The 27851-nt window shown below is 40.3% G+C and overlaps 2 protein-coding genes across 14 annotated transcripts in view; one reads left to right on the top strand and one right to left on the bottom strand.

Annotated features, from left to right (window-relative positions):
- fanci (FA complementation group I) overlaps window positions 1-19790 on the top strand; it is an 87445-nt gene extending 67655 nt beyond the window's left edge. For 2 of the 7 annotated variants that reach the window (XM_087981294.1, XM_087981293.1), the window contains exons 32-39: window positions 605-701; window positions 1456-1640; window positions 3060-3116; window positions 8007-8066; window positions 12155-12244; window positions 12867-12962; window positions 15105-15227; window positions 16683-16819. In XM_087981294.1, the coding sequence (XP_087837420.1) occupies window positions 605-701; window positions 1456-1640; window positions 3060-3116; window positions 8007-8066; window positions 12155-12244; window positions 12867-12962; window positions 15105-15227; window positions 16683-16748 (774 nt within the window). In that variant the 3' untranslated portion in view covers window positions 16749-16819. The other 5 variants (XR_015753797.1, XM_087981295.1, XM_087981298.1 and 2 more) reach the window with 5 other exon arrangements.
- polg (polymerase (DNA directed), gamma) overlaps window positions 16617-27851 on the bottom strand; it is a 50160-nt gene continuing 38925 nt past the window's right edge. For all 7 annotated transcript variants that reach the window (XM_087981300.1, XM_087981299.1, XM_087981302.1 and 4 more), the window contains 6 exons: window positions 24606-24852; window positions 23393-23515; window positions 21802-21970; window positions 20436-20644; window positions 19712-19872; window positions 16617-17111 (listed from right to left, as the gene is read on the bottom strand). In XM_087981300.1, coding sequence (XP_087837426.1) covers window positions 17041-17111; window positions 19712-19872; window positions 20436-20644; window positions 21802-21970; window positions 23393-23515; window positions 24606-24852 — 980 coding nt within the window. In that variant the 3' untranslated portion in view covers window positions 16617-17040. The remainder of the gene's footprint in view (window positions 17112-19711; window positions 19873-20435; window positions 20645-21801; window positions 21971-23392; window positions 23516-24605; window positions 24853-27851) is intronic.

The raw sequence follows: 27851 nt of genomic DNA, 5'->3' as shown, positions 1-27851 counted from the left end.
AGAGTGGCTTAGAAGAAAATTTCTTGGAGCATAGGATGGACATTGCCTTACATCCTAGAGAGTTGGTTTGTAGTACTGATATTTTTCAAACAGCTTTGTGAGTATTTTGATTTCTCCCAGTTAGTCGGTTGAGAAGGCTGCCTGACTACAGCAGTGATGTTTCAAGTTACCTTCTAAAACAAAATATACTTGGGATGTTGGTGATGTTAGAACGAATGTATGTATTGCCTACGTTGAGCTTGTAGGAATCAGCTTGAAGTGTTGCAATCATTGTGTATCCACAACAGTATTGGGAGGGAAATTCCATGATGATGACAACAGATGGCAATACATGTCCAAATCAAGATGCTATCTGACTATATGGGGAACTTACATGTTTGAGGAGGAACAGCACAGAATCAATATTTTTTTCCCCATGTTTGATGTTTAATAAAATCCATATGGTCAAGAAGAAGAAGAAATTACTTTGCTAAATGAGCGTCAGATTTTGTTATACGCATGTTCTGATGAGTTTTATGATAGTATGATTGATCCATTCTACAAAGAGAATACTTCCTTACAGAAACCAATAGTTGCTACAGTGACATTTTGTTTTCTTTTGTAGCAGCTGATTTTGAGCCAAGCAGAGAAAGTTCTGGAAGAAGTAGACTGGCTGATCACAAAACTGAAGGGCCAGCTGAACTCTGACAAAGAACTGACAGGTAGGTGAAAGGATGGAAGAATAGATAATTGTATATCAGCAGTGAGTTACTGCACAATGTGTCAGAGAGTCAGTAGGGCAGTACTCAAAGTTGCTCAGGCCAATAAGTGAATAGCCATATAACACCAGGTTTTAGTTTCGTCCCTTTTAATTTATTAGTTGAAGGAACTATTATATCTGGACTCGGATTAGTCCTGAAAGTGAAATACTTGCAATACTTGGAAGAACAATTGCAATTGTCTCATTGCTCTAACTACTTGTTTTCACTAATAGTTTAGAGGGATGATCATTTACCTGGTCTTCTAACAACTATGACCTCAAAGGGAAATATTCACAACTAGGGAAAAATGTTTTTCTCCAACACCTTGCCTATTTTCTTTTCTCATCTTTGTTCCAGGAGGCATTAACTTATACTACATATAGTTCTTTAACTTCATCCACTGTCATCCAGATTATTATTTTCATTGCCCTTGTGCCCCTCCAATCCAGCCTTGTCCAAACTCCAATCCAAATTGCTGCCCCGACATTAGCTGATTGAACAGTTAACTCCTCTAGTCTGTCCTCATCCCCTTGAGCCTTGCTGCCACACTAGTTTGAATGAAATAAGTCTTTCAATGTTAATTGACTGTGAAATGGAGGTGACTACAAAACAGATGAGGATTGTCTTTAGTTATCAAGAAGGCTTCAAGGATGCAACTCAGAACTGTCAGCAACGTGCCGCTCATTTTAAATATTACATTTGTTCTTCATTCTAGATGACAACTCTCAAATGTCAATGACAAGAGAGCCTGCAGAGAAAGCTATTGTCCTTCAACTGGGCACCCTGTTGACTGCTTTTCATGAGCTGATCCAAACATCCATTCCAGCTGGAAGCTGTGTGGACATTCTCTTGAAAGAGCTTGCTAAAATGTACAGCATTCTCACCTCGTTGGTGAAATACGTAAGTGTGCAGAGCTCTGCTGTTGCTTAATTCTGACCATTCTGGAATAAAATATACTGGAATCACAATTACAGTGTGACAGAACTATTATAAACAATATATTCAACTTTTATGGGTGAATTTCCTTCTGGTTTCTGCTTAATATTGTATGGAATAGTGGCGTTAAAAAGGGGTGATGTTGAAAGTTGAAGTCACCACTGAATGACCCTAACTTAAATTTGCTGCTTTATTTACCAGTCATGGCGGCGGAGACTGGGAGAACAAAGGAAACAGAAGGATAATTAATATTTAAGAATAAGTTTTTTTTATTCTTTCGTGGGATGTGTATATCGGCAAGGCCAACATTTGTTGCCCATCCTTAACTGTTCTTGACAAGGTAGTGGTGAGTGCCCTTTGAAAACAGTAGCAGTCATGGTTTTCTGCAGCAGTCAACTACAATGCAATTGCTTTCCAGACCATTTCAGAGGGCAATTAGTGGTCAGCTATTTTAATGTAGCTTTGGAGTCACATGTGACAGACCAGATTAATATAGCAAATTAGTGAATCAGATGGATTCTTATGACAGTCATGATCACCATTACTGTGTTTAGGTTTACATGTTTTGATTGATTATTTGAATCTATTAATTAATAAAATTTGTCATGGTTCCATAATATTATGCTAGATCTCTGAATGACTAGTAACATTACAGCAACAGGGCTGTTCTTTGAGATAATTGTAAGAAACGTGGTGCCTTTATAGGTGCTGAAAATGTGTTGCTGGCAAAGCGCAGCAGGTCAGGCAGCACCCAAGGAGCAGGAGAATCGACGTTTCGGGCATAAGCCCTTCTTCAGGAATGAAGAAGGGCTCATGCCCGAAACGTCGATTCTCCTGCTCCTTGGATGCAGCCTGACCTGCTGCGCTTTTCCAGCAACACATTTTCAGCTCTGATCTCCAGCATCTGCAGTCCTCACTTTCTGCCTTTATAGGTGGACAGTTAACAATTCTTATACCATAGCAATTAGAATGAATTCGACCAACAAAAGCATAACCTTGTGACATTGTTCAATCCCAGTTTCAGGATCCAAACTGCTTATACTGCTGGTTAGCACCCAGTGCTAAATCAGGAAACAATCAGTTTCCTTTTTTTGAATGTTTCTTAGGCAATTGGTATGAAGGAGGATAAAATGCTAAGATGGTTTCTTCCTCCTTCATGTATCAATTTATCAATCTAATGAGGATTATGTGAATTGTGAAAAGGACCAGGCAGAGCACCCTTGCTTTTATAGTAATAGTTTTCTTTTAAGTGTTGGGTAATTCTAATATCGGGAGATCCTGTCTGCTAGGAGGGACCAAACATCCTGACTAAATGAGAAAATGCTCCTTTCTTCCCACATATAAGATTCTCTAATATCTCATATGTTTTGTATTCCCGCCCAGTATATCCAAGGTTACACAGGTCATGTGGCACATCTTCCTGCAAGATTTGAGAAACTGGTAGGTATTAAACTCTTGATATAAGGTGTATGTTTCAGATTAAGATTTCTGAATAAGATCATTGCTTTGAAATGAGTAGAGGCCATTCAACTGCTCTAGCATGTTCAATCATTATGTTAGCTCCTGGTTGATCTGTAATCCAACTCTATTTGCCTGCTTTTACTCTATATCCCCTGATACCATCACCAATCAAAAATGTATAGCAAACTTGATTTTAGGTGCATCTAATACCAGCACTCTCAATAAACCGGCAAAATATTTATACCTGAAATACTAGAAATTTAGCTTACTGTCACGATTTCAACTACGTCTGAGTAGTCAGCTGAGAGTGCGAGTGAGAAGACTTTCTGCTGGTAAGTTTTATTCAAAGGATAGTTGCTTATTATTCAAGTGATTTATGCTGTAAATAAAGTATAATTGGTGTGTATGCCCTGCATAATGTTTCTATTATTTAGTGTGTTTTTACATTGAATGTGTGAATATTTTATTGAATATCTTGATCAACTGTAATATTTTATTAATTGACATGCTAATGTCCCATAGGTGACGGTTAATAAAATATTTACTATTTATTGACCTCTTTATTGAAAATTTCAATTGGTGTTTTTAGTTTATAGTTTTTAATTGGGGTTGCAAGAATTCTAGGTCCCTCTTAACACCCCTTCACTTGAAACATTCTTCCTGATTTCATTTCTGATTGGCCTAGCTATCACCTCAAGATTCTGCTCACTTGTTCTGAATTCTTTAAATAGAACAAATAGTTTCTCTGTATCTACCTTTGACTACCTTAGGAGAAAGCCTTGACTACCTTGGGAGGAAGCCAAGAGCGTCATCTACTTGTACTTCTGGCAGAATACGTTTACCTTCTCTTGTTGTATTGTGCTGGTGTGCTATGCTCCACCTTTATTATGAAGCTTTCTCTTCCTCCAGTGAATTGTTAATATCTTCCATGATTCATGACATAATGAGACATGACTCCGAACTGTTGCACATGGGATCACTTAACTCTGTGCGTTGCACGCTGTTTGGCGAGCAAGTAGTCCTGCTACTTAATCAGGTTGGCACACTATTTTTAGGCATGCTTGATGCTGCTCTTGGCATGTCCTCCTCCAATCTTTATTGAACCAGGGATGATCCCCAACATGATGGCAATAGCAGAGTGGGGGACATGCAAGACCATGAGGTTACAGATTGCATGGTTGAATGCATTTCTGCTGCTAGGGGCCCACGGCGCCTCATTGATGCCCAGTTTAAGTTGCTAGATCTACTTGAAATTGGTAGTATAAATGCAAGCCTAAATCCCTTTTGTTTCTCTACAGTTCCTAGTCTCTCCTCATCCTGAAAACATACGCATTTCATTTCTGCAGGTTCAAAGTAGTATCTGCATATCGAGTTTCATCTAGTATAGTTTTCTCCACAGTACGTAGCCTATGATTCTAACTCACCATTTCTTTCTACCTAATTTACCATGCCTCCTATTTGTATGCTTGTATATATGCCTACCTTCCATCATCCAAGTCACTAATATCTATGATGAAAAGTTGAAAATTCAATACATATCTCAAGGCTATGTTCAGAGAACATTCCTTTTATTCCTACTCACCATCTCCTAGCTCCCAACCAATTACCATTTCATGTGCAGGATTATTTCAAAGTACATGATTTCTCATTTTTTTATGATCGTGTGTGTCAAATAAATGCCTTCTAATAGTACGTAATGCAGAACATACATAAGCACTTCAGGTCTAAAGAAGTCATATTGAACTTGAACAAAAACTCTGCTTCTTCCTCCACAGTTGGTATCAGACCGCCTGAGTTTTTCCAGTACTATTAATCCATAATCACTCCTTTATTTACCTTATTTATGTCAAAGTTCAACTACATTATTCAGATTTGATTTTTCTGTTACAAATCCACACGTTACACTCTTGGAACAATTCAGATTTGTTCACACACTGAATCATTTTTTTCCTGATAGTAAACTCCAATAACTTGTCCACGTGTTAAAGCGCTAGATCTGTTGGCTCTTTCTCATTTCCTAAGGTGTGATATTTGCAGTTTTCCAATTCATGAGCACAAATCCTGAACTCGAAAGATCTTTGGACTGTTCTGACCAAAACATCTGAAATTCCTTCACTTCCCCATGTCTTTTCATATCCAAATATTTTTAAATTAAATCCACCAAGTTCTCACGTATTATTTTTATATTTCCCTATAGTAGTTGTATTTTGTTCTTTCTTTACTAGGGAACCAAGTTAAAAGGTATTCATTTACAAGCCTGTCATTTTTTTTTTACAAGCTTTGCCTGTACCTGTGTTTATCAGATCCACACTTCCCTTTAAACCACTACTTCTCACATTGCTATCTCTTGCAGATATTTTGTTCATACTTCCTCTTTGTATTTCCTATGACTTTCCTCATATTCCAAGCCATCTGATTCTCAGATGATTTATTGGGCAAAGGACATCAGTGTGGTCGCTGTCAGTTTCAATTGCTGGTAGCGTCAGATAGAGCAATCTTTTCACAAGTAGCAGTACCAGAAGGGGGCAGCAAATCAATGTTTTAGTAGTTTTCCAGGCTCACTGTGGGAATGGTTTAAAACAATACGATTTGCATCAATTCTTGTTCATTCATGAAAATAGTGATTTGATTTTCATGGACACAGCAGCATTTCAGTATCTCATCCAAGTCATAGAGTCAGACAGCACAGAAATAGACACTTGGGTCCAATTTATCCATGCCGACAAAGTTTCCCAAACTGAACTAATCCCTCTTGCCTGCATTTGGCCCACGTCCCTCTAAGCCTTTCTTATTCATATACTTGTCCAAATGTCTTTTCATTGTTGTAACTGTATCTGCATTTACCACTTCGTCTGACTGTTCATTCCACAAACGAACTATCCTCTGTGTGAAAAAGTTCCCCTCAGGTCCTCTCTAATCTTTCTCCTCTCATCTTAAGACTATGCTATCTAGTTTTGAACTCCCCTACCCTTGGGGAAAGATATTTCCTTTTCACTATCTATGCCCCTTGTGATTTTATAAACTTCTGTAAGGTCCCCCCTCAACCTCTTATGATCTAGTGAAAAATAGTTCCAGCCTATCCAGCCTCTTCTTAGAACTCAAACTCTCCAGTCCTGGCAACATCCTTGTAAATTTTTCTTAACCTTTTCCAGTTTAATAATATCCTTCCTTTAGCAAGGCAAACAGATCTGTACACAGTACTCCAGAAGTTGCCTTACCAACATCTTATACAACTTTAACATGATATCCCAATTCCTATATTCAGTGGCCTGAGCAATGAAGGCAAGCGTGCTAAACACCTTCCTAACTACACTATCTATTCTTTTTATCTGTTCTTGAGCTGTGCCACTTTGCTATCAAACCTTGGAGGAAATAATAGTCTTTACCTAATTGCATCCTTACTTAAAGTGTAGGCACACGATTATCATGTACCAATTTTTGGATCAGCAAATACCACTTAGAATTCTAGCTGATTCACCTTCCCCGCTACTGAGGCCAATTAGCATCCTTTTATTTAATCTTTTATTGTCCATTAACTCAGCATAAACCACACCTTAAATTTGACACTTTCCTGTTACACACCAGTTCTATTTATCCAAAGTCACTGGATGGAGTCAGCTTTCTATTTTCATTAATGTATTCCTCTCACTCCAGCTCTTCACCATTTCTCAGCCAGAAGAAATATTGGACAGTTTGACCCTAGCCTTCCACTAGTGATAAATTAGGAAGCGATTAATGATGTCCTAGGATTCTGACCCTTGTGGGGAAACAGTTATTGGAGTTTTGCATTCTTTGTTTACCTGTCTTTTAGAACATAGAGTACAGCACAGCACTGGGCATCAGCCTCATTCCTGATGAAGAGCTTTTCCCTGAAACGTCGATTCTTCTGCTCCTCAGATGTTGCCTGACCTGCTGTGCTTTTCCAGCACCACACTCTCGACATCAGCCCTCTATGTTGTGCCGACCTTTTATCGTACTCTAAGATCAAACTAATCTATATACTCTACATTTTACTATCATCCATGTGCCTATCCAAGAGCCACTTACATGCCCCTAATGTGTTTGACTCTACTATCACTGCTGGCAGTGCATTCCACGCACCCACCACTCTCTGTGTAAAGAACTTACCTCTGTCATGTCCCCTAAACCTTCCTCCAGTCACCTTAAAATTATGTCCCCTCATGATAGCCATTTCCATCCTGGGAAAAAGTCTCAGGCTATCAATTATCTATTGCCGCTCATCATCTTGTAGGCTTCTATCAAGTCACCTCTCATCCTTCTTCACTCCAATGAAGAAAGGATAGTGTAGGTACTACTGGGTTTTTGTCCAGTGGGAAATTGCAGCTACAATCTGCTAGCCTGCCATCTAGGACATTCCACATTCAAGAGAGTGCATTAATATAGCATCTTTAATGGAGGAAAAAGTCTGCAAACACTTTGAGGGCATAATCAAAAGAAAAATTGTTGTAGATTGATCTTTAGGCTGTTAAGAAGGTAATGAGGATTGCTGTAAAAATTATGTGGAACCACCCGACAATTCACACATCATGTTCTGCTGATGGATGAGCTGCTTTCAGGTTCTGCCAGTGCCACGAGACCATAGGTTTAAGCAACAAAGCATCATGTGTTGCTCAGCTCCTGATCTCAGTGTAGTGATATGAGAGCAATCACGTCCCACGCAACAGAACTTTCTGTGGTATAGAGCTTGGCACCTCCTGTATCATCAGAACATTGCAGCACGTGAGAGCAAATCTACATCCTTCCATCACGTTATGTGTTGAAGTTTTCATAGTGTGCCTTTGTGGTACTTGATGTATAGTATCTTATATAATCATTTGAGAATTGAAATATTTAATCTCTTACATTTAGGTTAAACTTTCAGGATCACACCTGACCTCACAGTGCTATGCTTTCATAACCTATGTTCAGGTATGTACCAATTTATTTTTACTATTCATTTATGCTTTTTGTTACGGTTCTCCTGCAAATTTTAAGATACAATTTGATATTTGTTGCAGGAGCCAAGTCTTGGTTTTTCGACATCATTATTATTGTATATTCAGTAATGTTGCAAATGGTTATATCACATAAATCAGGCAGTTTTTTTTCTGTTAGCTATCTACAGAAATAACAACAAATATATTTTGCCAGTCTCAACACTATATGATTCTGTGGGCACTAATTGTCTTCCAATACCTCACCCAAATCAGTAGATTTTTGAGGGTTTGAGGGAGGAGAATGACATCATCACCAAATAAATCGTGCTCTCACCTGATGCACATACATGTACGTGCCAGTAAGACTCAGACTAGTAAATGGAAGCATGAATTCAGACTGGTGTTTCTACAGTCTAAGACAAGCTATGATGCTCGATATCTTGATTAACTTGGGATGGAACTAGGATTTAATTTGAAACACACATTTTGTTGGCACACCATGCAATTTACTCAGCTCGCAGATACCTCCTCCTACTGCCCCCTTGACCATGACCCCACCCCCCACCACCAAACCATCATCTCCCAGACCGTCCATAACCTCATCACCTCAGGGGACCTCCCATCCACCGCCTCCAACCTCATAGTACCACAACCCCGCACCGCCCGCTTCTACCTCCTGCCCCGGACGACCCATCGTCTCAGCCTGCTCCTGCCCCACCGAACTCATCTCCTCCTACCTCGACACGGTCCTGTCCCCATTAGTCCAAGAACTCCCCACCTACGTCCGTGACACCACCCACGCCCTCCACCTCCTCCAGGATTTCCGCTTCCCCGGTCCCCAACGCCTCATCTTCACCATGGACATCCAGTCCCTGTACACCTCCATCCCCCATCACGAAGGACTCAAAGCACTCCGCTTCTTCCTTTCCCGCCGTACCACCCAGTACCCTTCCACCGACACCCTCCTTCGACTGACTGAACTGGTCCTCACCCTGAACAACTTTTCTTTCCAATCCTCCAACTTTCTCCAAACAAAAGGAGTAGCCATGGGCACCCGCATGGGCCCCAGCTATGCCTGCCTCTTCGTAGGGTATGTGGAACAATCCATCTTCCGCAACTACACTGGCCCCACCCCCCATCTTTTCCTCCGCTACATTGATGACTGTATCGGCGCTACCTCGTGCTCCCACGAGGAGGTTGAACAGTTCATCCACTACACTAACACCTTCCACCCCGACCTCAAATTCACCTGGACAGTCTCGGACACCTCCCTCCCCTTCCTAGACCGTTCTGTTTCTATCTCAGACAACCGAATCAACACGGACATCTACTACAAACCGACCGACTCCCACAGCTACCTGGACTACACCTCCTCCCACCCCGCCCCCTGTAAAAACGCCATCCCATTCTCCCAATTCCTTCGTCTCCGCCGCATCTGCTCCCAGGAGGACCAGTTCAAAATACGCATAACACAGACGGCCTCCTTCTTCAAGGACCGCAATTTCCCCCCCGACGTGATCGACGATGCCCTCCACCGCATCTCCTCCACTTCCCGCTCCTCCGCCCTTGAGCCCCGCCCCTCCAACCGCCACCAGGACAGAACCCCACTGGTCCTCACCTACCACCCCACCAATCTCCATGTACAGCGCATCATCCGCCGTCACTTCCGCCACCTCCAAACGGACCCCACCACCAAGGATATATTTCCCTCCCCTCCTCTATCAGCTTTCCGTAGAGACCACTCCCTCCGCGACTCCCTTGTCAGATCCATACCCCCCACCAACCCAACCTCCACTCCCGGCACCTTCCCTTGCAACCGCAGGAGGTGCAACACTTGCGCCCACACCTCCTGCCTCACTTCTCTCCAAGGCCCCAAAGGAAACTTCCATATCCGCCACAGATTCACCTGCACCTCCACCCACATTATCTACTGCATCCGCTGCAGCCGGTGTGGCCTCCTCTATATTGGGGAGACAGGCCGCCTACTTGCGGAGCGATTCAGAGAGCACCTCTGGGCCACCCGGACGAACCAACCCAATCACCCTGTAGCACAGCATTTCAACTCCCCCTCCCACTCCACCGAGGATATGCAGGTCATTGGACTCATCCACCGCCAAACCACAACAACGCGACGGTCGGAGGAGGAGCGTCTTATCTTCCGACTGGGAACCCTCCAACCACAGGGGATGAACTTGGACTTCACCAGTTTCTTCATCCCCCCTCCCCCCACCTTGTCTCAGCCGAATCCCTCCAGCCCGGCACCGCCTTCCTGACCTGCAGTCTTCTTCTTGACCTCTCCGCCTCCACCCTACTCCGACCTATCACCCTCACCTTGACCTCTTTCCACCTATCACATTTCCAACGCCCCTCCTCCAAGTCCCTCCTCCCTACCTTTTATCTTCTCCTGCTGAACACTCTCTGCTCATTCCTGAAGAAGGGCATGTGCCCGAAACGTCGAATCTTCTGTTCCCTAGATGCTGCCTGACCTGCTGTGCTGTTCCAGCAATAAAGTTTCAGCTTTGATCTCCAGCGTCTGCAGACCTCACTTTCTCCTCTGGGCTCATATAGCCCATTTAATGTAAATAAATGATTTAGTTGCATAAACATGTGATCAAATTGTGGGCTCTTTTAACCTTCTTTAAAAGTTATTATTGAAAATGATCTGTAATTTAATTGTGAATTTGTTGTTTCAAGTATACCCCCAAAAACTTTCAAACCGCTAAGATTTACAAACATATAAACAAGGAACGGGGTAGACTAATTAGCCCCTTCGTCCTATTCTGCCATTCAATATGATCATGGCTGATGTGATAGTGACCTCAAGTATGCATTCTACCAACACATAATAAACTTTCATCCACTTGCTTCAGAAGGATCTATCCACTTCTGCCTTAAAAAAAGATCCTACGACTCTGATTTCACCCCATTTTCAGGAAGGGAGTTTCAATGACTCATGACTCCCGAGACGAAACTTTTCACTCCTTATCTGTCTCAAGTGGGTCACACTTGATTTTTCAACAGTGACTGCTAGTTCTTGATTTGTTCAAAACAGGATACATCCTCTCCTCAAGTACTCTTTCAAGACTCAGAATCTTGTAAGTTTTAATTAAGTCACCTCTTTATTGTCTGCACTCCAGCAGATATAAGCCTAACCTGTTCCAACCATTCCTCATAAGATAACCTGCTCATTCTTGATCTTAGTCTAGCAACCTTGTCTGAACTGCTTTCAACACACCTTAAAGAATGTGCTTAGTACTCAAGACGCAGTCCTCCAGTGCTCTGTGTAGCTGAAGCATAACCTCACTTTTTAATATTCAATTACTCTTGTGATGATAACATTTTGTTAGGTTTCCTAATTACTTGCTGTACCTGGATACATATAAGGACACCCAAGTCTCTGTATCCTAGACCTCTGCAACCTCTAGTTAGATAATATACTTCTTTTTAATTCTTCCTGTCAAAATGGGCAATTTCACATTTTCCCACATTATTCTCCATTTGCCTGCTCACTTAAAAGTACTGTATCCACATTCGCCTTATGCTCTCTTCACAACCTTCTTTCCTAGCTATCTTTGTGTCGCAGCAAATTTGGTCCCTTCATTCAAGTCATTTGAATAAATTATAAACAGTAAAGTTTTCTGCATCAATCTTGTTTTATCTTGTCAATCTGAAAATAACCCATTCATGCCTTCTGTCTGTTTCTTGTTAACCAGTCAATCTCTATCCATGCTAACCTGGACATCATGAGCTCTTATTTTCTGCAATAATCTTTGATATGACACTTTATCAAAATCTTCAGGAAATCCAAGTACAGTACATGCACTGATTTAATTTTATCCACAACATGTTACTTCCACAAAGAACTCCAACAGATTGGTTAAACTTGGATTTTCCTTTGACAAAACAGTGTTGACCCTGCCTGATTACCTTGAAGTTTTCCAAGTACCCTGTTACCTCAACTTCTAATAATTTAGCATTAGTTTATAGCTTTTGTAACTTTGGGAGTATTTTGTTAGTTTTGGGGCTGGGCAGAGGAAGCGACAAGTTGTCAGCCATTCTAATTCTCAGCTTTCTGAATAGAATATTCAGAGTGAGACAGTGAACTTTGGAGGAGGACCAGAAAAGAAAAAAGACAAGAAGAAGGAGATGGCAGCCATCACTGCAGCAACGGTACATGAACTCATTGAACATGAAACATAGTCTAGCTTTGTCAAAATGAAGGTAAAATCGCTTTAATGCTGCCAAACCATAGAGCTGCTTTCTCATTAGAGAGCAGGGTGGTTTCAGCTGAAGGTCACCATGACTCAAAGAGCAAAAGTCCCTCATGGTAACCTCAGCCAGTATTGGAATTGAGCCTATGCTTTGGCATCACTCTGCACTATAAATAGGCCATCTTGCCAACTGACCCTCAATCTCTGTACTGTGGCACTGGCACTTCTTCTAAGGAGCACATGACAGTGTTTCCACAGAATAATTCAGTTCTGGCTTGAGGGATTTTTCCATATACAAAATATGATTGTAATAATCTCAATGTGAAATAAACTTGCAACTTATAAGCATTCAAAAGATGTGGTGTAATCATCATCGTGCAACATTGAGTTGCTGCACGTGGTCATTTTAGCTGAAAACCATAAGATCATAAGACATGGGAGTGGAAGTAAGGTCATTCAACCCATTGAGTCCACTCTGCCATTTAATCATGACTGATGGGCATTTGAACTTCATTTACCTGCACTCTCCCCGTAGCCCTTAATTCCTTAAACAGTTTACATTTCTACTCTTCTATATACAGGCCCGAGTGCTTCGTGAAACCAGGCCAATACCCAACCTGATATTCTCCATTGAGCAGTATGAGAAATTTCTGATTCACCTAACCAAGAAATCAAAGGTAAATGGCTGCTCTCCTATATCTGGAAGGGGAAATAGCATCAATTTGAGTAGTTTTTTACTTTCTTTTAGTCAGAATGAAAGGAAACTGAAGACACCAAAGGAAACAAAAACAGTTTATCTCCTTTCCAATCCTATCAACGATGCCTGTATTGTGAGTTACAAATAAGAAAAAGAGCCAAGAAGTTATCTCCCTTTCTCTTTCAATTTTGGGTGTTTAAGACCATAGTCCTCTATTTGATTAGATTCTCTACTGTGTGGAATCAGGTCCTTCGGCCCAATAAGTCCACACTGACCCTCCGAAGAGTAACCCACTCAGACCCATTTCCCTCTGACTAAATGCACCTAACGCTATGGGCAGTTTAGCGTGGCTAGTTCACCTGACCTGCACATCTTTGGATTGTGGGAGGAAACCAGAGCACCCGGAGGAAACCCACGCAGACACGGGGAGAACGTGCAAACTCTACACAGACACTCGCCCGAGGCTGGAATCGAATCTGGGACCCTGGTGCTATGAGGCAGCAGTGCTAACCACTGAGCCACCGTGCCGACCTTTAATATAGGCAATCAGCTATCATAAGGAATTTTCAGATAAAATTTGTTAAGCCATGAATTAGATGTTACTTTAATTAATTAGAGAAGAAATATATACAACCCATGGCAATTGAGGATGGTTCCCTGATTCCAGAGGATGAATTGGCAATGGTAGAGTGCAATCTCATTAAAGTTGTGAATGCGACATTCTGCTCTCTAAGTGAAACGTTAGAGAACTCTTCCCTGGATCTTCACCTCTCAATCACTTCTGTTTCATTTCCCATCTGAAGACCACTTTCTGATAATGACAGCCCCCAACTCTGTTACGTTTGTTCACATACCCTACTCCTAGGCACTGATAGTTTACACTATCTGTCACCTATTTGAATCTTCCTGGCCAGTGGACGGGGACAACTACTCAGTGTCAGGATAAAACTTTCTCCTTGTCTGCTTTCGTATAAAGGTTAGTCTCCATTCATTTTGGGAACAAAACTTTTATTTTCCTAAACGTTGCATTTATAAGAGGGTACATTAACCGTTATATAGTTCTTTGATGTCACCTAATGAAACATCATGTCCTTGGTTTTGTCACCTTCCTTTTGTCTTGTTTAATAGAAATTGTTTGTTTGTGAAAGCCAACTAGCTGCTGTAACATCCATTACAAGATCTCATGCTACACAGCAAATAACTTTTAAATGGACTCCAATTTCCAAATACAGATCAATTCCTAACACATCATTTGCCTTTACCCTTCAATCCTTTGTTCCTCTGGAAACACAAAAAAAAATTGCCTTACCTTGATCGCACTTGCTCATTTCTGTAATCATTCCAGGTAACTTATTCTACAGCTCGTTTATCTTGTAAATGAAGATATAAAGTTTCTTATCTTTTTATCTTGGAAACATTTTTTTTATGTTTTAAAGAAATGTAACTTCCTGGACATCTCATCAATTATATGTCTGAAACGTGTTGCTTTCTTCCAAAACCTTTCACAGGCAGTAATATCCTTTCTTTTAACTCACCAAACCTGTGAACTGTGCATCAGATAACGGTCATTAAATTATGGAAAATTTGGGAAAAATCCTGATATTTACATCCAAGTCAGAGTAGCTTTTTCTGTTACTCATTGAATACTTTCAGTTTTCCAAATTATTGACAAACTTACAAATCTAGATTTTCCACTTGATACCTAGTCCAACATGTCCCAGGTAAATGTATTTAACAATTCAAATACAGCTTAGATTAGTTAAGCCGGTTATTTGTTTTCAAATGAGATGCTACTGAAGGCCATTTCATCCCTCCCAGCCATTCATTCCCAGAAAGCAGAATTTGTTTTTGCCTGTTTCCCCACCCTCGGTGACTAGCCAGTTACTTATGTGACTCCATGACTTTACTGTCCTTCCTAGTTTACTCTGCATATTAGTTATCCTGAGATAAGAATTTATAATAATATCTTCTAATATGGTTTTTAATTACTTTGAATCTGTGCTTCTCTGTATCTGATACTGCAATTTAATTTGTGTTCACCTTTTACTTCAGTCATTTTTATAAATCTGCAATAGATGGTGTTCTGCGCGTTGTCAATCTAGCAAGGCTTATTTCCTCATAGGTGAATTTGATGCAGTACATGAAGCTCAGTACATCAAGGGATTTTCGAATTAATGCAGCCACTTTGGACGCAGCACTCCAGGAACAGGAAGCAGAGGAAATTCAGGATGAAGCAAATGAGCAGGTAAAGTTGAAAAAGTACTTTCATTTATGTTGTGAGGTTTTGTTACTTCAGCAATACTCATCCATATTTTATTGAAGGTAGTAGTCTCAAGTGGAGGTGCAGTGGGTAATATCTCTCTCTTGACCAGAAGGTCAGGGTTAGCATCTTTATTGCAGGGTTGATGGCTAGGGACTATCTGTTCAAAGAACCACCAAACAGCTTGATCGGCAACCTGCAAATCTTTCCAACGTGCCAATGGTAGGCAATAAGAGCTAATTCCTAGTTAGCTGTGTGATGGAAATAAAGTTGCAGTCTCTACCATCAGTATCCATATCTCTGGACTCCATGTCACCACATCGTGTTTTGTTTGTGGATTGCCCTCAATTGCTGTAATTGGCAACGCTGAGGGAGGTACAAACCTTCACCTGCAATTCTCATATTGCGCTAATTTTGATGTGAATACATCTTCGTCCACTATTCACCCCATGTAGAAGGAAGTACAAGAACTGTGGTCTTTTCTTTTATGGGAGTTGAGAGATTTATAATGGTACTGATTTTTTTTTGGGGGTGGGGGGAGGGTTGGGGAGCAAAGAAAGGGCAAATGAATCCCATCTGGGACACCAGTTAATAGAGGCCAAGCACATGATGGGATTGGCTGATTTCGGGCACTGAAACCCTCCATGCTATGATTTTTATTCCTATTAAATAACTTTCATATTTAATAACATCAAGAGCACAGGCCTATTTTAAACATAAGCAACAATTTTATTTCCAACAGCCTCTCACTAACATGTTGACTAGCCAACATGCAAATAAAGTTAATGTTGTCTGTCCTAATCTATATAAAGTTTAATTGAACTGAGGGATAGGTGTGGATGTCTATGGTTGGATATTAAATGTGTCCTAAAAGGAAATTCTGTAAACGTGCTGTAAGTATCACACCATCTATTGTAGTCAGAGTGATTCTTAACCTTATTAGTACAAGAAAGTGCAGATGGTTCCATCGAAAGTGATTAAACCACAAAGAGGATTTTGTATTACTATCAGGAATTCCACTCAGTCAGAGTGAAAAGGAATCTGAACTCTATGCTTAGAGTAAGGCAAGTCAACTCCCTTCTGATTGGCGAAAGGTAATAAGGAGTGTCTGCAATGCGTATGGAGCACACAATTATAGCGAAAGCTGTGCTAAGTAGCATTCTCATCCTAAGAGACTTTAAATACACCCAGTTATTACTGCTACCCAATGGTGTTAATCCCTGACCCATGAATAATCACGAGGAAATGATCATGTTGATTTGCCAAGTGGTTGTCCACAGCTCATACTGCTGGAATTACAGTAATTACAGCACAGGAAAGAGATAAGTAGTCTTGCAACATTACTGAAATTCTGTGCTAAATGAAGCAAATATATTTAAATAAAAGATTTGTATGTTGTACAATTAATACACCAGAACATTTTTTACTCACATTCTCTAGTCAAGTGTTGGTATGGATGAAAACCAAGAAAACAGAGAACCAAAGAAGAAAAAAAGAAAAAGATGAAATTGTAATAGCAAAGGCAAGTCCACATCCAATAAGTGTACACATCCATCTGAATTTACACACATTGCAGGATCTTATCTATTCAAAATGTAATCCTCCTTCTCCAGGCCTTCGGTGCAGCTTATATAAATTACTTCCCATCCTGATTTTATGGGACTTTCTTGATGTTCCCATGAAGCTCCATCAATTTGTACAACTTGCGCACAAAGGAGATAAAACATTCATGAACAAGACTTGATAATTGGGTAGTTGTTGCTTCCCTTACGTTGTCTCGATATGTTGCTTCTCTGTTTTATGTTTGTTTCCTTTTGTCAAGAGATCCATTTGTTTTTTCAATAATTTGATAAATATCCAGTGCTTCTCCTGAAGGAACAATAAATAGAAATTATAAAAAGCTTGTGAAAACTGAAAAATGCATAATTATTAAAATAGTGACAACATTAATTCTTACTTTCCCAACTGATAGGTATTGTGTTTCATTAATGAGCATGTTCAGACCAAGTATACTGGAATTTATCCAGATCAGGAAAACTAGTTTCCAAGATCATTCATGTGGTAGGACTCTGAATGTGACCTTTTTTTGTAAAACCAAGAAATGTTATTTTGAACAACTTTTTGCATTGGCTGGAGTGTTCGGGTTATGGTGTTAATAGTTACAGGACAAATCCTTTATATGCACCCACAAGATCTGCTAAAGGCACGGTTACCTGTTGAGGCACAGCTTCTCAAGTATTATTAACATCTTAGACTGTCAACAAGCATTTTGACAACTGAGCCAACTCAGTCACTCCACATACTTCCAAAAGGGCACAGGATAGCTATATGGAATGATGACCCTAATTGACACATCCTTTAGTTTGCTTCAGACTTTACCATAGTCATGGTTCATTCAAGATCATTATTAATAAAAAGTGTTGAAAAGCACATTGTTAGTTGCACCAATTAAAAAGACTTGTTTGTTAACATTATGTTCAGCATTCAGTTTTTCAGTTAGAAATTTGAAGTCACTGTCTGTTAATGTATTGATGACAAGGATTTTAAGACGTTATCAGCACCCATTGCTGATTCACCATAATGCTGTCCTTTGTATCAACCTAATCAATGTTAAAAAGCTGTTCAACTTGGAGGGGCAAGACATCATTGCTGTGATCCTGTCCATCATCTTCCTATCTCAGATGCCAACTGTATAGGTTCTAGGTAGTTTGATAGATAATCACATATTAGGGATAGCTATCATCTTGGGTGGGGGTATTAAGATTGAATTTGGTTGTAGTCCATATCAAATTCGCTGCTTGAGAACCTGACAAACGCCATCCTGTGAGAGGCAGTCACAGTGTTAAAATGGGCCATTTGCCAGCATGGAGAACTTTTTATAAGATTCATTTTTGTTTTGCAGATGGTGCCAGAAAACACAGATGTATATTTTGTAAGCTTCAGAAGATAATGACTAAAGTGGTACCACATTAATCTTTTAAAGCAAAGAGTAAAAGCTGATAATTAATTAACATCTGGTACTGTGCCGTTCATGCAAGCCTCTCTGTCAATTCTTTTGTACACTGTAGACCAGAGGAACTGCAAGCCTCCTACAGACAAACCAATTTGTTCATTTGTCTGGCACGTGGAAGTGTGACATTTTCAACCTAAGGGGCTGTAAGTATTGAGAGCAGAGTGTTGATGAGTTAGTCAAAGCTCACATCACGTCAAATGATTACACAAGAGAAGAAATTTTAGCAACTCAAAGAAGCCTACCGGACCTAAGAATGCTTGTCTTTTTTTTTTCCAGAGAATAACTAATTTCTTCTCAACTATTTACACAATGTAAATACTCTTTCCTGGTAACTAATGCACAACAGTTCAGCTTTAGCTGACAACAGTCCTCTTGTTTCACCCCTCCTTTGTTATTTCCTCATTTGAAAATATATGTTTTGTTAATTTTTTTTTAGATTAGACTCCCTACAGTGTGAAAACATGCCCTTCGGCCCAACCAGTCCACATCGACCCTCCGGAGTAACCCACCCAGACCCATTTCCCTCAATGATGCACCTAACACTATGGGCTATTTAGCATGGCCAATTCACCTGACTTGCACACTTTTGGACCGTGGGAGGAAACCGGAACACCCAGAGGAAACCCGTGCAGATACGGGGAGAATGTGTAAACTCCACACAGACAGTCGCCTGTAGCGGGAATCGAGCCTGGGCCCATGATGCTGTGAGGCAGCAGTGCTAACCACTGAGCTATCCTGCCACCCCAATTCATGTTCTGGAAAAAAAGTCAGCTAGATTACTTCAAAATGGTTTAGTTCTGAAGATCACTAACATTGAACACCTATGGTTGATGTTTAGAAGTGTCATTTCACAACTGCTGTGTATTGTTTGGTAGATTTGGACCTCAGTATTGAGGTGAACAAAGAACCAAAGTGTTTCATTGTTAGGCTAGTTTATCTACCGACACATTAGGCACCAAGAAATATATCGTACTGGACAGTTGCTGAAGTGTAACTGGAAAAGTGAGAAAATACTCCAGTCTGACAATACACTTTTTTTAAAAAGGTTTTCTCACAGAAATTAGAATATTAAATTTAATGGTTATTCAGAGGAGGTATCGCCATGACACAAGCTGACCTCTGATGGTCCCATTTATTAATCATGGCCTCTCTGCTTTGCTTTTAAGGATCATGGGTTATTGCAGATTCTGAGCAGTTAAAATGTAAAATTTAAGCAAATTTGTAAATGTAAATTTATCTGCATGGGCAGTATTTATGATTGAGAAATTCTTGCCTTGCCCAATAACAATAAAATAATTGTATATGATATTGCAAACATTAACTTTTTTTTATGCTTTCCTGTGAATTTGTATGATTTTTCCTCAAATTTCCAGCATTAACTCTTCATTTCATTTCAATTCAGTTTTTCAGGTTGGAGCTCAAAGTTCACAATTTATCATACAGCTAACAACTTTACCTTCTGGGATACCATATCGTCTTTGCAGCCCAGAAATATTCGATGGAGTTTGACAATCCATCGTCACCTCCTTTCTCAGGCATTGGTCAACATCCACTGCACTAAAGAATGCTACAGACTGAGGGAGATCCTGCATCTCTAGTTTGTAGGCAAACATGCAGCTTGAAATGGGAAAAAAGGTTAATTGTTAGCACAGGTCATCTTCCAAATTTACATACATTATGATTGAAGTCCATCATTCAGATCAAAAACAGTCTTTCCACTGAGCACTACATTAAGATTCTCTGAATATTTTTCAAATTGTTGTTCTGAAAATGCTGACGTCTGAGGTGTAGCTTCATGAACATTGGCAACTTGCATATTTGCCAAGTGTCAATTCTTCATACTTCAATATAGACTGCGTGGTAGGAAGCAATTGACAGTAGGAGGCTTAATGCTGGTGTCCTCATTTGTTCTTTTAAGCAGGTGATCATGGTGTAACAGATAGAAGCAGGAAATGTGACATAGTTCCCAAATCCATATTCTCCCTATTACAGAGTAAATTATACAATGCACAGGAATAAAACTTAATTTGAGATTTCGAGTTGTTTCTCAATTCCACACTGGACAGTGTTTGACAAAAATACCCGTTTAATTTTGCTTGATGAATAGCTGCCTGAATTCAAAGTTAACAATCTGAGAAAAAAAAGAAAGTTAGATCTAGAAGGAAAAGCAAGTCTCTTACCGCGTTAGCAGATTAGTAATCTGCAGTGCCAGTGCAGCTCGATATCGGTCTTCACTATTCACTAAGTATCGGACCTCATCATGAATGCTGATACAAAATCTACCATCAATATTGAACTCCTCAAACAGCCATCTCATGGACACCAACATGAGGTGGAGGTAATCCACAGCCGAACTCTGCACCACCCAGTTCACACGACTGGTCATGAACTGTAGAGGGAAAGGAATGATGGAACATTAAGGTGGGCGCAGTTGGTTCCATATGCTGGTAGGGTGTATGGTTAAAACTTCTTGCTGTGTACTCTTAAAATGGCTTTTTTTCTTCTCATCCTCTACACACTATGGATCTCTATTGAACAGCTGTTAGGTCTGAATAACTCTCAGGTCAGCAACCACTGTTCTTTGCAAAAAGAACAATTAATTACTTACATTTTGAATAGACACAGAAATGTACAGACTCCAAAACAACAAAGTAGATCACCGAATAGACACAGTCTAAAATACTCTCAAATTTTCATTGAATCAGATAGAAGGAAAAGTCACAGATTTTACATTTTCTAATTTAAACTATTTTTGCTTTGCATTCATGAAATTTTGCATCATTCAAAAGTCATAAATTGAGAGTGTGTGCATTTATTGCTAAGTCAATGACATATAACCCCAAGGTTGCATAGATATGGAATAAAAACAGAAAATATTGGAAATGCTCTACAGGTTATACGTTATCTGTAGAGAGAGACTATTAGACAAAAAGTCAAACACTGGAAACATTAAAGCTTTTCCTCTCCATAGATGCTGCCTGATCTGCATTTTCTGTTTTTATTTCGGAATTCCAGTTGGACAGGAATATATCGAATCCCTACAGTGTGGAAACAGGCCCTTTGGCCCATCAAGTCCACACCAACCCTTCTAAGAGTAACCCACCCAGACCCATTCCCCTATTCTACTACTCGACATTTACCCCTTAACAATGCACCTAATGTACACACCTGTGATTACTACGGGCAATTTAGTATGGCCAATTCACCTAACTTGCACATCTTTTGATTGTGGAAGGAATCCAAAGTACCCAGAGGAAACCCACGCAGACGAAGGGAGAATGTGCAAACTCCACACAGACAGAGTTGCCTGAGCGTGGAATTGAGCACGAGTCCCTGGCACTGTGAGGCAGCAGTGCTAACCACTGAGCCACCATGTCACCCACGGTATATAGTGGAGGTTGTTGCATTTCAATAACTCCCATATCAACCAGTTTAATGCAGTCCCTACAAAAATGCCATTTGTAGCAAAATCAAAAAAGATAATAAAGTCCAATAAACATTCTTGAAATGCAAATGAGAAATCATATTAGAAAGAGTCAGTAGTACCTCATGTCCTACAGCACCTGGTTCCAGAGCTCTGCTAATACAGCAGCCCAACACCGGGGTTCGGGGGGATTGGAATGTGGCAATACTTTCCAGTTTGTTGAACATTTCTGACTCTGTGCCCCCACTCCAGACCCTCTGCTTCACAACTCTCCACTTGGCACCATTAGACCTATACAGTCCAAGCGAAAGGAAATTCTTCACTAGAGTTGAATGATTCCAATTGAATGTAGTGCAGTAATGGGTATAAACGGAGAAATAAAAAAGTTATATTTACACCATGCTTTCTTCAAAGCCTCCAGATGAACCTGGTCCAATTTTATTTTAGTGGATATTTCTTCCACCTTAAAAAAGGTATTCGTTTGTTATGATGCAACTCCAATTTCTCACTGCATAACTTTTCACGTGAGCTAGACCAGCTTTCTAATTAAAGCATCATTGTAGCGGAGCCTAATAATATCTCCTTCAAAGCTAGCCTCCAATCGCTGGAGACCAACAGGAGGTAACAATCAGCAGTAAGAATTCTTGCGAACCTCCCTGCTATCTCTCAGCTCCAAGGCACAAGGTAAAGTAGCACAGACCAGAAACTGACAACTACTTTGTCACCCCGTGCTCCCACAAGGAGGTTGAGCAGTTCATCAACTTCACCAACATTCCACCCTGACTTAAAGAGACCCATGAAGGGCTTTTGCCCGAAACGTCGATTTTCCTGCTCCTCGGATACTGCCTAACCTGCTGTGCTTTTCCAGCACCACTCTAATCTAGACCCCTTGGTATTTACCCTGCGATTCCTCTAAAGTCATTGTGTCTTCACTGGTTTGTGGGGTAGATAGAACAATTTTTCATGTTCTTACAAACTTGTCTGCCAAGGTCACTTCTCACCGAAACAGCTGAGATTCACTTTGCCGACTGCCAGGGAACAAGCAAACCTCCATCCCAACATTCTGTGATGCTGCCTGTTGATCAGGTTCTGCTGTGCTCAGCCACTTTAACCTTCAATATTTACAGATATTGCCTGGAGGCAAAAGCCAACTTCTACTGACAAAGAGTTGTTCAACTTCTTTAGATACACTTGAAGTAACTTAATTTCCTCAGGTATAATCACGTTGCCTGGTTTTATAGGTCAATACTTTTGTTCATGTTAATTAGAGAAGCATAACCCCTGCCATGAATAAGTATCCAACACAAATTGATTATATTCACATGGGTATGGAAGTATCTAGGGTATTAACTTATTTGTCTGGAGCCCACTCACATCCATAACATAGGAGATTCCTCTAATTGGTGCACCATTGCTTTCACTCACTATTACTAGCACTGCTTTAATGTTAATATTAATTTCAAACACTTTAGTGCCTTCTAACATCATTCTACTGACAGAGAACAATAAGGGTATTGAATCCCATTAAGATCAGAAACCCTCTAGTCAACAGTCTGCTGGAGTCCTCAGAGGAAAATGAGGTGGACTAGACAGTAAATGGAAACCATGGACTGTCTGCATCCCTCCTAATGCATAGATAATAAAGATGTGTTTACATGTACATCTTGTTTAGCTTGCTACGTACTGTTTACCAATTTCCAGAAGCACACTGACCTTTTTGCTGCCTCTCTTTGGATTCTCCGTACATCTGAGGTAGACACAGTTCCGTTTTCTGCTCTTGCCACAGAGATCCCAAGCTCCTTCACAAGCCACTTCCCATCTTCTGAAAGCACACACCTATTTTGAAGCAAAGCACTACATGAAACTCACCTCCAGTCAGTTGCTTCAGTTTCTACTCTTAAATATTAGAATAATGAAATGAATCTGTAAAGATCTAGTAATCCATTGGGCGTTAAGGGCCGGTTCTTCACATGCAGTTATCATCAGTTTATTAAACAGGAGGAAAATTGCAATATACTCTTATTTGCTTCCACGATACTTGTGCCGAGCCTATGTTTATCCTTAATCAATGCCACATGATTTTTAAATCAACGTTTTCAAAAAAAACACACTTTATCTGGGCATTATTATTTACTTGTTTGTGAAGAATACAAATAAACTGCTGCATTTTCTAAATCCCAACACCGGTGAGATTTCAAAAATGTTTAAATTAGCTGCAAAGTACTTGGTGATTGTGAATGGGTGCTATATAAATAGCAATTGTTTTTGCTTAGAAAATCAGTTCTTCACACTCTCCTTTTCACTGGAAATGCATCTAATCATCTCCTGAAACTATTTGTTCTGTCCATTGCACTGCACTGCCTTCCTCATTCAGTGCACATCAGAATTTGCTTCTGAAGTATGGACAGGCTACTGACATTCATGATTTAAACTCTCAGGGCCACGTGGATGAGGTGCAGGCAGAATATTAAACACTTAAGGAAATACAATTTAGGAAAACAGTATTCCTGAAAAGTAATTAGTTTAGTTCAATGTGGATTCACTTCTTATTTATTTAACTGTTCATTTACTAAGAGTTTTTTTTAATCGTTAGTCTCATTTAATGTGACACCCAGGCAGACCACAAAAACCTGATATGGCAATCAGGATCTTAATGAAAGAAAAATGTGTGTGGTTGCACCATAGAATTTCTCTCAAAATTACCATGAATGGGAGAAGCAATTAGAAAAGAGCTGGTCTGAGAAATGCAAAACATCAAGTCCACACAACGGCAGTCCACACAGTGTGCCTGGTGCTGCCATTAATGTTTTAGTCTCATCCCTCCCGGCACCATCGGAGGCCGAAAAAGCTTTACTGTAACCAGGTTATTTGTCACAAAGGATGAGTTAGAGTGCAAAGGATAGGAAGAGAGAGCGAGCGAGCTCACCTCCGGATGCCCTTAGTCACTGCATACATCTGCCGTGCTTTCTCTTCAGCTTCCTGAGGCGTGAGACGGTGATTAAACTGCATGAGGAGCCTCTCTGCGAATGGCTGCCCAGCACCATATATCCGTCCGTAATTGAAAACTTTGGCATGTTCCCGACTGATTCCCACAGTGACAGCTGTCTTGCTGTGTAGATCTGTACCATTGCTCTTTTTCCCCTGAAGTGTCATCCAGCCAAACGCAGTGCAGCCTGACAGGAGAGGGATACATAAGACATGAGTTATAGCCAAAGGTAAAACAAAAAAAGTCACCAATTTGAATGGTTTACTAACTGCATCAGACTTAAGAGATAGAGAGACAAATAACTGTGTCCCCCCCCCCCCCCCCCCCACTGAAGAACAATCTCCCATCATATCCTGGCACAGCAGAAGGAAACTTACAAAATGCTTTCCATTGACACCGCTGCATCAACCAATTACATGAACATACTGTGGAACTCGAGGCAGTACTGAGAAGATTATTTACTCAGCAAACTGCAAAGCAAACCAAGTCTATTTAGGCTACAAGTGGAGGCTGTTCAAACAGTGCAATAGAGTACTGTGCATGCACCTACACCAAGTGAACTACAGAAGTTCAAGGCAGCAGCTCACCAGCACATTCTGGAGGGCAACTGAGGATTGGTAACAAATGCTGACCTTTCCAGTCATGCCCATATCCCACAAAATAATTTAATAATCAGTATTTCCAGATTTCTACAAAATACCATGAACAGAATCAAAGGCTGAAACTGCAACATCTGATAAAACACAATGATTTCTACTGCAGAATGCAATTAGCAGGCATGATTGACTCTCCATTCTAGTCAGCAATAGTGTTGTCACAATATGTAGACTACATAGATAGACTATTGTTCTTGTTAAATCCCAGGGAGCTTCCAGAAGTTAATTCAGATTTGATTACACTGGCCCTGATACGTATTATTGCCAAGGTTCAACTTCCCACTTTATTCTGTCAATTTCAAAAGGCTGTTCAACTCATGCAGAACAAAAGACAGCTGAATGAAAGGTGGTTAATAGACACTGTATTCCTCAAAGACTAAACAAACTGCTATTTATTAAGATATCACAGTAATCAATAATTACTCTATTATAGGTACTGTGGCATAGCTCTGTTCCTGAACACTTGACAAGGAGATCTGCCAGCTTGCCATTTCAGCTGTAAACAAACAAGGATAAAACAAACACAGGGATATAGCAAAACAATGTTTTTAAACAGAATTGTCGGTTATGCTGTAAATTAGTAAAGATCAGTAAAGAATGTCACTAAGTAATTACAAATGCTGAAGTAAAATTAGAAGGCTTCTTGTTTAAATCACATAAGGAAGTTCACAATGCAAAGAAGTGCATTTTGTTTCTTTTTATTGTGTAATTGTGTAGTGTTGAATCAGGGTGCTTATATATTACACACCACTGTGAAATAAATCACCTTACTATTTGTATTTGGTCCTGTACAACCAAGTATGTGGTTAATTTTTCTTTTGTCAAGTTTTGCCTGATTACTCTCGTTAAGCATTTTTGGTATTTTTCCTACTGCTCTGTATGGGGTACAGACAGATTCTTTCAAGATTTAAAATCATAACTGTTACTGGGTGCTGTCTTGTCACGGGTAGAGGCAGATTCTGTGAAGATTTAAAATAATCATTGTTATTGGGGAATGTCGTGTAAGGAGCACAGACAGATTCTGTCAAGATTTACAATCATAACTGTTACTGTGGTCTCTTCTATTTGGGGTACAGGCAGATTCTGGCAAGATTTAAAATACAAACGGTTTCTACGGCCTTCTCCTGTAAAGAGTACAGACAGATTCTGTCAAGATTTATATTAATGACTGTTACTGGGGTCTCTTCTCTAAGGGGCACAGACAGATTCTGACAAGATTTTCAATATAACAGGTGCAGAGGACTGTCTTGCATAGTGTACTGGCACACTCTGTCAAGATTTAAAATAATAACTGTGACTGGGCCCTCTCCTGTAAGCTGCACGGACAGGTTCTGTCAGTAACTATTACTGAGGGTTCTCCTGTAAGGGGAACAGACAGATTCTGTTGATATTTATAATAATAACTGTTATTGAGACCTCTTCTGTAAGCTGCATTGTCAGATTCTGTCAATAACTATTCCTGGGGGCGCTCCTGCAAGGGATACAGACAGATCCTGTCATGGTTTAAAGTAATAACTGTTACTGGAGACTGTCCTGCAAGGTGCACAGACAGATTCTGTCAAGATTTAAAATCATAACTGTTACTGGGTGCTGTCCTGTCTGGGGTACAGAGAGATTTCTGTCAAGATTTAAAATAATCATTGTTTCTGGCGGCTGTCCTGTGATTAGCACTGCTGCCTCACTGCGCCAGAAACCTGGGTACAATTCCCGCCTCAGGCGACTGACTGTGTGGAGTTTGCACATTCTCCCCGTGCCTGCATAGGTTTCCTCTGGGTGCTCCGGTTTCCTCCCACAGTCCAAAGATGTGCAGGTCAGGTTTATTGGCACTGCTAAAGTGCCCGTAGTGTTAGGTGAAGGGGTAGATGTAGGGGTATGGGTGGGTTGCGCTTCGGCGGGTCGGTGTGGACTTGTTGGGCCGAAGGGCCTGTTTCCACACTGTAAGTAATCTAATCTAATCTAAATTAATTAAATAAATACAACTTTAATTGGTTGCCCATGGAGTAAGTGAATGAAGCAGCATATATGTGAAGACACTAAATATCCAGCTCTAATGACAAGGGAATAATTGTTACAATCCTGTTATTGTACAGCTCAACAGCGAACTCAATAAGATACCCAGAAATGCTTGGGAAACAAAGGGCATAGGGAAGGAGGAACTGAAGGAGAAACTAGTAAAAACTAATAAAAGCACCAAAGCCAGATAATCTACACCACAGTATTAAAAAGGTGGTAACCTTGGATATACTGGATGCATTGGTTGTCATTTTCCACAATTCGATAGATTCTAGAACAGTGCTGACATATTGAAGGGTGGCAAATGTAAGCCTACTATTCAAAGGTAGGAAACAGGATATTGCTGACGAGTTTGCGAACATCAGTATTAGGACAAATACTGAATTCTATTGTAAAGCATGGAATAACAAAAATCAGAAAATTAAATACTTAGAAAATACCAACGGAATGACACAAAATGAACATGGATTAATGAAAACAAAATTACGTTTGACAAAACTACTGGAGTTTTCAAGGA

This window comes from Chiloscyllium plagiosum, unplaced genomic scaffold (assembly GCF_037043375.1).
Source record: "Chiloscyllium plagiosum isolate Xiang-an unplaced genomic scaffold, Cpla_swu_hap1 HiC_scaffold_39, whole genome shotgun sequence".
Lineage (NCBI taxonomy): Eukaryota > Metazoa > Chordata > Chondrichthyes > Orectolobiformes > Hemiscylliidae > Chiloscyllium > Chiloscyllium plagiosum.
The sequence above is the reverse complement of the archived record's forward strand: the minus strand, read 5'-3'. Positions and strand labels throughout refer to the sequence as shown.